Raw genomic sequence first — 13,076 nt, 5'->3', positions numbered from 1 at the left:
GTTACTGTCCCCTTTCGTATTTGAACCATAAACATCAAAACATTGGAATTAAAAGGTACAGTTACAATGTCTTTATCTCTCTGACTTAATACTTACCTTAAACTTTATCGTATTAATAAGTTACATGTTATTAAAGTTACAGTGAGGTTAATCATTTGATAAATTACTAGCATATGGTGTTTCTCCACATTCAGTATCTTTATTAAAATCATATCTTTCTGATAGAAAACATCAAATTAAAGTAAACGGTGTTCTGAGTAGCTGGGCTGACATCTAAAAAGGGGTACCCCAAGGTTCTATATTGGGGCCCCTTTTATTTAATATCTTCATAAATGATATTTTTTATTTTGTTAAACATGGTACATTATATAATTATGCGGACGACAATACTCTGTCTTTTAGTAGTCCGGATTATGACCATCTCATATCAACATTAGAATCTGAGTCTCAAGTGCTTATTGATTGGTTTAAAGAAAATAAGATGCAGGCAAATCCTGATAAATTCCAAGTTATTGCTGTAGGGAAAAGAACCTTTGCAAAAAATCCATCTATACAAATTCAGCAAAATATTTTATCTTGTGAAGAAACAGTAAAATTACTTGGAATTGATATTGATTACCAACTAAAATTTGATGCACATATAAGTAACTTGTGTAGAAAGGCATCACAACAGCTGAATGTTCTCAAGAGAATTGGATCATTTTTAAACAGATTAAATAAACTTACAATTTTTCATACTTTTATTTTGAGTAATTTTAATTTTTGCCCTTTGGCTTGGCATTTTTGTACAGAGAAAAATTCTAAAAAACTTGAAAAAATACAAGAGAGAGCATTACGATTTGTATACGACGACTATTTATCATCCTCTGAAACTCTTCTTGAGAACGCAAAGGTTCCAACCCTACAAGTAAGACGCATCAGGACAATGGGACTTGAGACTTATAAAATTTTAAATAATTTGGCTCCTGTATGTTTACAAAATTTAATAAAAATTAAACATACTAAATATTCTTTTATAGATACAGCAATATTTTGGATGTACCACAGGTAAGAACTACCTCATATGGAAAAAAATCTTTTAGTTTTGCTGCTGCTACTTTATGGAATAGCTTACCTGACCACTTCAGGACTGTTAACAGTTTCTCACATTTTAAGAGTCTTGTACAGTCCTGGAGTGGAACAGAATGTTTTTGCTCTGCCTGTAGATAACTTTGTGTTACAATATTTATGCTTTTTATGTTGCATTAACAGCCTGCGTTGCAACTGAAATTTTTGTTTTTTACCTTTTAAAATTTGAAATATTTGAAATTTTTACTTTATAAATCATAAATTAGTTAAAAATTAATTTTTAAACAGAAAATTTTTAAAAATTTTAGTGCTTCATATATTTGTTTTGGTATTTTGCAAGATACATGTATATGCTATTTGCTTAGAGTTAATTTTTGGTACTGCTTCTTATTATTTATTGCATGCTGCATGCCTTGTTTTATTTGTTATTGCATATGTTTTTATATTCGGTGAAAAGCTCATTAGAGCTTATGTTTGTATTGTTTGTCAATATGCCGAATCCAAATAAAGTTTTACTTACTTAAAAGAGGGACGAAAGATACCAAAGGGACAGTCAACTTGCATTATTTCGGACTACATTCTACTTTCCTATTCAAGTAGTTATGCATATCTCTGACTATTTCATAAACTGGCAAATGAGTTAACTTGTATGAGGAATCTTCAGCGTGAGATGTAATAACAATATAAATGGTATTTTTATGGTCATCGGGTATCGTAATATCTTCCTTGAGATAAGATATTATCGTTTCATTACTTGACATCCCTTATTACTATGATATGCTCAACATGACACAGTCCAATAAAGGTGGACTCATCCAGGGTTGATACACCCTCGTTACTAGGCAATATAGGATTATGGTATTGTCCAATAGTGGTATATCACAATCATCTAGGGGTATATAAACAGCCGTCAGCAGTCAGTCAGGGTCGGCACTACGATCAGATCACACTTATAAGAGATAAGATAAATACCTGATTATTGTTCCAAACATTGGATGCACTACTCAAGTCTTTTCAATAACTGAAACTTAGCAGAAGTATTACCTTAAGCTACAAGTGAGCTGCATCGAGAGAAACGGAAGAGCTAGAGAGCTAGAGAGCTAAGAGAGCTTCGTTGGTTAAGATAGCGGAAAGAGCGATAATATTGCGAACCGGTTGAGCTATCTATTGTATATAGAAGTATTGTGAGCCAGTTGAGCTACAGCCCTAGTGAGTCTGTTGAGCTAAGAGCTACAGAGCTAGTGAGCGAGTAAATCTTGCTATATAATTGAGTCAGTAATATATATATTGAGTCAGTTGCTATATAATTTAGACTCATAGAGTCAGTAAGCCAGTTGGGCTGAAAAGTAATTGAGCTGGGGAGCTTCAATTAGCAGAGAACGTAAGACAGGAATTATAAACAAGTAGAATACAATATATGCAAGTCTCAGATCTGGAGAATCAATTCGGGTAGACCGCAGACACGTTACACTGTCTTAATTTAGCCCGGCAATCACACCGGAGAAGACACATCGAAATATATATTATAGACAAATTGGCAGTTAATAACGTATGTATAGGGCGAATAATATTTGGGTTGACACCTTATAGAACACCTTTTGACAGTGAATAATAAAATGACATGAACGAAATGTTAAAGGAAGGCATGTACTGGCTGTTTCTCAGATATGAAGTCCCTGAGTTCGTATATCTAAATGTCCCGTAAGAAAAGCTCTGATTTATAAATAACTGTATATTGAACGACTCCCTGTTAAGTTTTAATAATTGGAAATTTAACATAGAAATCAATGTAGACCCAGAATAGGTGGCGTGCGTCTTTATAAAACGTTTGTACACAATTCTCCCAAACGTGTGCTTATGATATATAGTACTGTAACGAAAATCGGTCACAGTTCATTTATCTAGATGTAAAATACCAGTTGTCTTAGGAAGGAATAAATACTACTTTGTAAAGGATCACTCTGATTCAAACAAAATATTCTCTGAAACTGAAATTATCAAGATGCTTGATTTTTTGATTGACAATATATTTGTTACGTTTGGAGGACGTGTTTTTCAACAGACTGTCGGCATTCCAATGGGAACAAACTGTGCCCCTCTACTTGCCGATTTTTTTCTTTATTATTATGAGGCTTACTTCATGCAGGAACTTCTTATGAAGAAAGATAAGAAGTTAGCAATATCCTTTAACTCTACTTTCCGCTCTATAGATGATGTTCTTTCTCTAAATAATTTTAATTTGGTGACTATGTGGAACACATCTATCCCATTGAACTAGAGATAAAGGATACTACAGATACAGTTAAGTCGGCTTCATATCTTGACCTACATCTAGAAATTGACCTTGAGGGTCGGTTGAAAACAAAACTTTACGACAAAAGAGATGATTTCAGCTTTCCAATTGTGAACTTTCCATTTCTAAGAAGAAACATTCCAGCAGCACCTGCATACGGGGTATATATCTCCCAATTGATACGATATTTCCGTGCTTGCATTTCCTATCATGATTTTCTTGATAGAGAGTTGCTGCTCACAAGGAAGCTATTAAACCAAGAGTTTCATATGGTGAAGTTGAAATCATCCCTTCGTAAATTTTACGGACGCCATCACGATTTGGTTGACCGTTATGGAATAACCGTTTCACAAATGATATCGGATATGTTCCTTACGTCGTAACTACAATCCCCCACCCTTTCATGAATGTGACCTATCGAATTAGACTATTTACCGGATTTGATATCACATAAGCAACACGATGGGTGCCACATGTGGAGCAGGATCTGCTTACCCTTCCGGAGCACCTGAGATCACTCCTAGGTTTTGGTGGGGTACGTGTTGTTTATTCTTTGGTTTTCTATGTTGTGTCATGTGTACTATTGTTTGTCTGTTTGTCTTTTTCATTTTTAGCCATGGCGTTGTCAGTTTGTTTTAAATTTATGAGTTTGACTGTCCCTTTGGTATCTTTCATCCCTCTTTGTCTTTTCTTATTAATTGTGTTTCTATGTGTTTATAAGTCTCTCCACAGTCGGAGCACCATCTGTTACTTAAAACTACCCTAAAGTTGGTATAATCTTGATATTCAACCCTTCAAGTATAATGGACCGTTCAATATGGTAGTATATAAACCAGCTCAAGACAGAGAAACTTCGTCAGTTTTATGTGGGCCGTTGAAGTGATAACATCAGGATTAAATATTCCAACTGGTAAGTAGAGTGAATTTGGTGATTTCAAAGGATATATATAATTAATAGTGTTCGGATTTATATGTGGATATTGTAATTGAGATTGTGATACAATGTATAAAGTGAAACTTACATATATAAGTAGTTATTGTATTAGTGAGAATACAAGGTTTATACTTGCTGGTGTTGCAAGTTGTAATATTGTGGAAGTGTATAAGTGAAAGTGCACTGTGTTAAACCTTACCAGTTTGGAGAATATTCATTGTGTGGGAACTCATAAGGATAGTTAGTTAGTGCGTGAGTTGAGCTGTGTTTATAGTGTTTATATATATATTCCTTGTGAATTGAAACATTGTGCAGGTGTAATCGTGTCATTGTGTTATTATGGTTATCTGCAGACTAACAAGGTGATACTACATAATGGCGGACGTTGTAAATAGAAGTTGTATATATGTGATTTTGTGTTCATACGTTTTGTGTAATAGATACTTGATGCATTTTGCAAAGTAATCTGTTGGTGACATTGAGGAATAAAGAGCCCGTATGCATGATTGAATAGTAATCATATTAGTGACATTGTGAATAAATCGGTCTGATGCATGTTGCATAAAGATTGCATAGAGACATTGTGTACATACATTTTGTTATGATACAGTTTGTTTATGCGTTGTGAATGAGATACTTCACCTTACATTTTGATTTATGTGCATTGTGCTGTGTATATATTTTTCGTAGTGAATCCATTTATGAATGTGTTGATTGTTTTGAATACGACAACTGGTTGTGGTGAAAACTTTTGTTATACACTTGAAATCCTAATTTATTCAGATACGGATCAATTGATCGCCCGGTTACACAAAAGAGAAGTAATCCTAAGAATTATTACATAACAATAAAGCATACCTTTCAAGCAAGGGGAAACTTTCTACAGCCTCCAAAGAAGCACAAAAGTCAAACTCCGTATAGTTACCCTATCCGGTAATATATGTTTCCTAACATTTCTATATTTAAGTAGAAGGTTTTTATTATAGACAAAATTTAATAGAAATAAGTAAATAAGACATTATAAAGATATGTGAACATTTTGTATTGTATTTAAAAACTCAATGTATGACATTATGTACATGTATGTCAAGACTTTCTCTTTTCCACATAACACGTGTTTCTACTTCTTTCCACTGGCAGTGAATTCTACTTTTATAGTTGTTTCTTCCTGCTTGAATTCAAGGTTTCCTTTCCGCTTTCCTTTTATTAGAATTCTGTATAAGTAAAAAGATAACAATGCAAGAGCTGTTTTTAAATATTATCAAAACGTGTCAATGCAGTGGGATTTTCGATTCTTAAAGAGTTTTGTAATACTGATACTTTTTAATAAATAAAACTTCGATTCAGTTGAACTCTTAGGGGAATTAGTATTCACAGTTACAAATAGAATATTTTGGCTTCAATATTGAATTACTCATAGGGTCTTTGCATCGGATATAAAGACATTTATCTAAATCCAGTTGTTGGATGATTATGTTCTCCTCATATATTTTAGGATGGTATGATAACAGACCCCTCACGAAAGGGATTGTGTCTGATTGCCATATGATGAAGACATAATCTTTCAATCAGTTTGGTTGAGGTCTGGAGCTGGCATGTCAGTAACTGCTAGTAGTCCTTTATTAATTTATTTGTTACATTGTCATTTTGCTGTTTCTTTAGTTACCTATTCTGACATTGGACTCGGACTTTTTTTAAACTTGTTTAACTGTGCGTATTGCTATATGTGGGTTTTTTTAAATTCTATATTGGTTAGCGATATAGGGGAGGTTGAGTTCCCACAAAACATGTTTTAGGTACGGTACGTACGGTGACCTATATTTGTTAATTTCTGTACCATTTTTCTCTTGTGGAGAGTTGTCTCATTGGCGATCTTACCAAATCTTTTTTTTTTCTATGTTACAATCTAAAGATAGCATTATGTATAAAACTTATGCTATACACCTGTAATTGTTTAGGACTTAAAATATACACGTCTTGTTGTATATTCAACTTAAGAATCAATCAGTAATCATGTAACACCCAATGGGTTTATTATCAAGACGTCATTAACATTCTGAGAAATACACGATCGTGTGCAATGCCAAACTATAGGTTGTTGAAGGCCTTTTGGTGACCTATTGTTTTAACGTATATCATATGTTCTCTTGTGGAGAGAAAACTCATTGCCAATCATACCAAATCTTCTTATTTCTATGTTATGTGAACAGAATGTAGGACTGTGAATGATCATGACTTGTATAGCAATAATAAATAGTTGGGCTTTAAATCTTGATAGCAAACTTACAAACAAAGTATGATCCCTACGACACTGAAAGCTGCCCATATTAAAAACACCATTCCTCTGTAGATATCGACTGTTGCTTTATAGATACCATTCATAAGCAGTCCTCCAACCAGAGCACATAGAAGTTCTACTGCAGCAACACCAGCAAAAACAGATCCTATCAGCAGAAATATAAATATGTATTATAATTGTATGTTCTTATGTCTAATGAGGTCATATTGGGTCACATGAACTCCAAACAAGTATCTTCGTCGATACTTTCAAGAATCATGTAATGTCATATACAGTTGTAACTGCCAAAGATTTGAGCATGACAAATCAGTATTTATAAAAAAAAAAAAAAAAAAAAAGAACATAGTAAATAGAAGTAAAACAATTAACTGCAAGTTGAGAAAAAGGTGCGTCGGACTCAATTAAACGGGCAACCATTTTGTGACCGCGACTGTAAAGTTTTGTTTGGTGGTCATTTTAGTTGTAGTCTTCCTGAAATAATGTTCGAGTTAGTTCACCTGTTTTGGTGAAATCGTCATACTTCAAACAAGTTTGTATATTCACTGACAAAGAGAAAAAGATGTGACCAATCACGAGACTGATATAATGGCTTGTTATAAAAATATTTTCATTTGCAAAAGAAAGCTTAAACTAACTAAATACTTCAAATGATTGATGTATTTTTGTCTGTCAGTTTTGTAGCTTTCTTTATTTTAGTATAAGTCGGACAATATTGTTATCTTTAGATATAAATGAATATTTGTAAAAACTAAATAGTGGTATTAAAAGACTAAATCTGCTGACCTTGTTTATTAGCTGGTGTCATTCGAGACATTATGCTCCTCGACATCGGCATTGTTACAATACAACCTAGACTGGCGGCAGCAGCTTTAATGAAAACATTTTATCATGGTTTAAGTTCAACTTATAACAACTAACACACTTGCCGAAAATACCAAAAACCTGCCCTAGAAACAACAATGATCGGCAATATATATATATAAATTGTCTATAAACAATCTAAAATAACAAATGCATGTGCAAATGGTATGATTACGATACAATGCTATTAACTTGCTTATTTTTTTGGTTATAATATGAACTTAGCATAACATATACTTAATATATACATAATTTGCAATACTATAACCCTTATCTGGCGACGGCAGCTTAGATACAAATGACTCATCTTTTATAACCCCCAAAAAAATGTTCAAAGATATACACATTACAATAGCCGAGAAACTGCATGGAGTTTAAAGGCAGTACATAGTTCTGTTTTCCTCTTTTTATTTTGTTCTAGACAACACCAATTTGAGTTCTTTATTTACTCGACTGAGAAATCAGATTTTCAGTTGAGATGAAAATAAACTGGCAACGCGCCATGCAAAATAGAAAAAGATCAACAGACAAACAGTTGTACACAACAAACAACGTAGAAAACCAAAGACTGAGAATCATGAACCCCACAAAAACGATCAAATCAAAAATTAAGAAAATAGCGATCGGGAAAATTATACCATGGTATATCATCATAAATTCTAAAGTAATGATATAGCGATAATATCCATTTGTTATTTAATAACATAAAAAGTACTTACACAAATACATCATTAGGTCTGATAGCGATCGGTAAAATTATATCATAGCAATATCAATAATAATACTAAAGCAATGAAATAATGATAATAATCTTACAATAATAACATAAAAAAGTACCTACACAAATACATCATTAGGTCCGACTCTGCCAGGCCTTCAATAATCAATGATGTTAATGTGGTGAAACAACCAGCTAAAGCTATCACTTCATCTGACGAACAAAAGTGGAATACTTTAATTATAATTACTGCTCCTAAATTAAAGAAACATATACGTATCGACGAATAAACTCCAATTTTCACAGAATCCCAACAAAATGGGGTATTTAGCTCGTATAAGGTTTCTACGTTGTGTCTACTTAAATTTGAAATGGCTGACATTGAAAATATAAATATTAGTATAATGAACATCCAGCGTTTCCCTTTTGGTGAGAAGTCCGATGAATAACATTCGAAAACCCTCTTCATGTTTTCTAAAGGTGAAACATGTTTACGTTTTCTTGATTCGGGAAGAGATTCTTGAATCATTGTTAACGCAAGAAGTAGTCCAATGCTTACAACGCACGAGGCTATTACATCTGGGTAGAAAAACCCGTCGGTTAATGATATCAGATACCCGGATATGAATGTTCCAATGAAAGCACCAATCCCAAGACCGCCTTCCAACAAACCAATCAGAATCGATCTTCCTTTTCCTTCTTCTGTTGTGTCAGCAATGAAACACAAGGACATAGAAAGCGTTCCAAACCAGGACCCAGTACAAACTTCTATCATGTAAAAGAACAACAGATATCTCACATCGATTTCATAATAAATTCCAATGGCACAAAGCGCACTTTTAAGCATACTACCTGCTAATGGTATAATGAAAAATAGTTTTCTACCGTATACGTCACTATATGTGGCGAGATTTATATTGGAAAACATCCCTGGAATGATATAGGAAAGACTGCAAATCATGCTCCATTCTGCTGATATTTTCTGTACGGCTACTTGTTGTTGGTATCCAACAGTGGTTGTGTTCGTAGTACATGTTGGCAACTTCTCGGAAGTATCAGAAGCATTTGGATATTCTTGTTTCATGAATTTGTAATAAGTATACTGGTTTAAAAGAAACAGGCTCAACATGAATGACAATATGTGGCATAATGGAATTGCAATTACCACGGAATATGTCAGCCATCTTGGATATTTAAGCTTCACGAATTCTAGGTTGTTGCTGTTAAGTAATGGTTTTTCCTCAAGGTTTTCTTTTTTGCTCATAGTTGCAATCTTAATGGTTCTAAAACAGTTTTATATTTATAAGGATGAATTACAACGTGTTGCAGTTATTTAATTTAAAGAAGAAGAAAAAAAGAGAAAACTGATGGCTTAATATATGTACAAGAAAATGAATGAAAAACGAATATGTAACACAGCAACAAACGACAATAATTAAATAACAGACTCCTGATTTGCGCCAGACTCAAAAGTACTGAATATGTTGGGTATAAACATGTAAACGGGATCCCAACCCTCCCCTTATCTGGGACAGTTTTGTAAAAAGAACTATTAAAATCAGATGAAAAAAGCTTCAAATGGATACAATTAAACAGACATCTAACAAAAATACAGAGTGGACGTGGCCGTTTACGTGTATATCCCAAAACAAAGAGATCCTCATTCAAGATCTGAGAGTACTTGTAATAAAACTAATCATGCATCTAAGACATTATGTATCTATAATTTATATACTTTTATATTTTTTTATCTTTAACATCTAACTACTGAAAATGTAAACCAACAACATGGTATTTCTTTATTTTCTTTGTTTCGTTGTCTTGTTTTGTACATCACTAGTTACTTTTACTCGTTAAAATATCATAATTGTATATGTGTTACATATATAAGTAAAAGATATTGTAATTACTTACAAGATGATTACTGTCAAAAATGTTCGTTTCTCGTCATCATTAGACCATTGAAGTTAAACATTTATCTTTGTTTCTAATCAGGGTATCTATTATTTTGATAATGCCGATCCACATTGTAACATCTAACTTAAGTTTATATATTGACTGTAATCACACATTGTTTCCTTTATAGTGTAAATACTGATAAACATTTTATAATTAATCGTTAAACAATGGTATTGGGTTTTGTTATAAGATATATTAGTAGAAAATTGTTTGTTTCGATTTTTGAAACTCGCTTTTTGATAGAAACTTGTTGATATTCTTTGATTTTCTGTAACATTGTGTTTTCTGTTTTGCTGCGACTAACATTTTCTTTATGTCCCATTGGCAATTATAATTTGCATTTCTGAAACGGTAAATAAAGTCTGCAGTTACTGTAACGGTAAATATAGTCTGCATTTACTGTAAAAACACTGGACACTTTTTATTTGCAAAACACTCATGTGCAAATCCAACGCCGTCTCCCCTTAAAGCTACAGTGTCATGTATATAACCAAAATGGGCAGAATTAAATTCAATGCTTTTCTGCTTTTACTATTGAATATATTGTGCAATTTGATTTAGAAAAAAACATAGTATTTTTAATATCCTACGGTATTGACCCTTATCCCATAAGTAAATATAGTCTGCAGTATGTTACTGTAACGGTAAATGTTGTCTGCACTCACTTTAAAGGCATACAATATAGTTTTGATCCCGTATTTAAATTTTGATGAAAATTTCCATGTAGGCTTTTTTTCCCTGATTAAATCAAATATGTAATAAAAAATATGCCTTCATGTACGGATGTCAAGTTGGTTCAATATTCAACATTCAACATTCAACATTCAATTTTTTTTTTATTTTTTTTTTTAATTTTTTTTTTCTCGTATCCATTTTCAACATTCAACATTCGATTTCAACATTCAACATTCAACATTCAACATTCAAATTTATCTTTTTTTTTTTTTTTTTTTTTTTTTCTCATATCCATTTTCAACATTCAACATTCGATTTCAACATTCAACATTCAACATTCAAGTGTTTTTTTTTTTTTTTTTTTTTTTTTTTCTCTCATATCCATTTTCAACATTCAACATTCGATTTCAACATTCAACATTCGATTTCAATATTCAACATTCAACATTCAATTTCAATATTCCACATTCAACTTTCATTTTTTTTTTTTTTTTTTTTTTCTCATATCCATTTTCAACATTCAACATTCGATTTCAACATTCAACATTCGTTTTCAACATTCAACATTCGTTTTCAACATTCGATATTCAACTTTCAACATTCGATTTCCACATTCAACATTCGTTTTCAACATTCAACATTCGTTTTCAACATTCAACTTTCAACTTTCAACATTCGATTTTCAACATTCAACATTCGTTTTCAATATTCAACATTCAACATTTTTTTTTTTTCTTTTTTTTTCTCATATCCATTTTCAACATTCAACATTCGATTTCAACATTCAACATTCGATTTCAATATTCAACATTCAACATTCAATTTCAATATTCCACATTCAACTTTCATTTTTTTTTTTTTTTTTTTTTTCTCATATCCATTTTCAACATTCAACATTCGACTTCAACATTCAACATTCGTTTTCAACATTCGATTTTCAACATTCAACATTCGTTTTCAACGTTCAACATTCGTTTTCAACATTCGATTTTCAACTTTCAACATTCGATTTCAACATTCAACATTCGATTTCAACATTCAACATTCGTTTTCAACATTCAACATTCGTTTTCAACATTCAACATTCGTTTTCAACATTTAATTTTCAACTTTCAACATTTGATTTTCAACATTCAACATTCGTTTTCAATATTCAACATTCAACATTTTTTTTCTTTTTTTTTCTCATATCCATTTTCAACATTCAACATTCGATTTCAACATTCAACATTCGATTTCAATATTCAACATTCAACATTCAATTTCAATATTCAACATTCAACTTTCAATTAATTTTTTTTTTTTTTTTATTTTTTTTTTCCCTCATATCCATTTTCAACATTCAACATTCGATTTCAACATTCAACATTCGATTTCAACATTCAACATTTGTTTTCAACATTCGATTTTCAACTTTCAACATTCGATTTCAACATTCAACATTCGTTTTCAACATTCAACATTCGTTTTCAACATTCAACATTCGTTTTCAACATTCGATTTTCAACTTTCAACATTCGATTTCAACATTCAACATTCGTTTTCAACGTTCAACATTCGTTTTCAACATTCGATTTTCAACTTTCAACATTCGATTTCAACCTTCAACATTCGATTTCAACATTCAATATTCGTTTTCAACATTCAACATTCGTTTTCAACATTTGATTTTCAATTTTCAACATTCGATTTCAACATTCAACATTCGTTTTCAACATTCAACATTCGTTTTCAACATTCGATTTTCAACTTTCAACATTCGATTTTCAACATTCAACATTCGTTTTCAACATTCGATTTCCAACTTTCAACATTCGATATCAACATTCAACATTCGTTTTCAACGATCAACATTCGTTTTCAACATTCGATTTTCAACTTTCAACATTTTTTTTTTTTTTTTTTTTTTTTTTTTCTCATATCCATTTTCAACATTCAACTTTCAACATTCGATTTCAATATTCAACATTCAACATTCAATTTCAATATTCCACATTCAACTTTCATTTTTTTTTTTTTTTTTTTTTTTCTCATATCCATTTTCAACATTCAACATTCGACTTCAACATTCAACATTCGTTTTCAACATTCGATTTTCAACTTTCAACATTCGATTTCAACATTCAACATTCAACATTCCGTTTCAACATTCAACATTCGTTTTTAACATTCAACATTCGTTTTCAACATTCAACATTCGTTTTCAACATTCGATTTTCAACTTTCAACATTCGATTTCAACATTCAACATTCGTTTTCAACTTTCAAC

At 31.8% G+C, this 13,076-nt stretch overlaps 2 protein-coding genes across 2 annotated transcripts in view; one reads left to right on the top strand and one right to left on the bottom strand.

The window, feature by feature from the left end:
- LOC134709854 (lysosomal proton-coupled steroid conjugate and bile acid symporter SLC46A3-like) overlaps positions 1–13,076 on the top strand; it is a 33,915-nt gene continuing 20,839 nt past the window's right edge. Inside the window, exon 1 of the mRNA XM_063569984.1 lies at positions 1–55. The gene's annotated coding sequence lies outside the window, so the exon portion shown is untranslated. The remainder of the gene's footprint in view (positions 56–13,076) is intronic.
- Positions 5,399–10,195, bottom strand: LOC134709853 (lysosomal proton-coupled steroid conjugate and bile acid symporter SLC46A3-like). Its single transcript, XM_063569983.1, has 5 exons — positions 10,088–10,195; positions 8,297–9,456; positions 7,378–7,461; positions 6,583–6,739; positions 5,399–5,509 (listed from the first exon to the last, which is right to left on the bottom strand). The coding sequence occupies exons 2-5, from the start codon at positions 9,435–9,437 to the stop codon at positions 5,416–5,418; spliced, it is 1,476 nt and encodes a 491-aa protein (XP_063426053.1). The 5' UTR covers positions 9,438–9,456; positions 10,088–10,195; the 3' UTR covers positions 5,399–5,415.

Source organism: Mytilus trossulus, chromosome 3 (assembly GCF_036588685.1).
Source record: "Mytilus trossulus isolate FHL-02 chromosome 3, PNRI_Mtr1.1.1.hap1, whole genome shotgun sequence".
Classification (NCBI taxonomy): domain Eukaryota; kingdom Metazoa; phylum Mollusca; class Bivalvia; order Mytilida; family Mytilidae; genus Mytilus; species Mytilus trossulus.
The sequence above is the reverse complement of the archived record's forward strand: the minus strand, read 5'-3'. Positions and strand labels throughout refer to the sequence as shown.

Bases quoted from the DNA above. Each gene is read 5' to 3' on its own strand.
- LOC134709853 (XM_063569983.1), bottom strand. From the start codon at position 9,437: ATGAGCAAAAAAGAAAACCTTGAGGAAAAACCATTACTTAACAGCAAC. The intron at 6,740-7,377 runs GTCAGCAGATTT...TTCTGCTGATAG, and splicing joins GACACCAGCTAATAAACAAG to GATCTGTTTTTGCTGGTGTT. The intron at 5,510-6,582 runs GTAAGTTTGCTA...TTACTTATACAG, and splicing joins GTAGGGATCATACTTTGTTT to AATTCTAATAAAAGGAAAGC.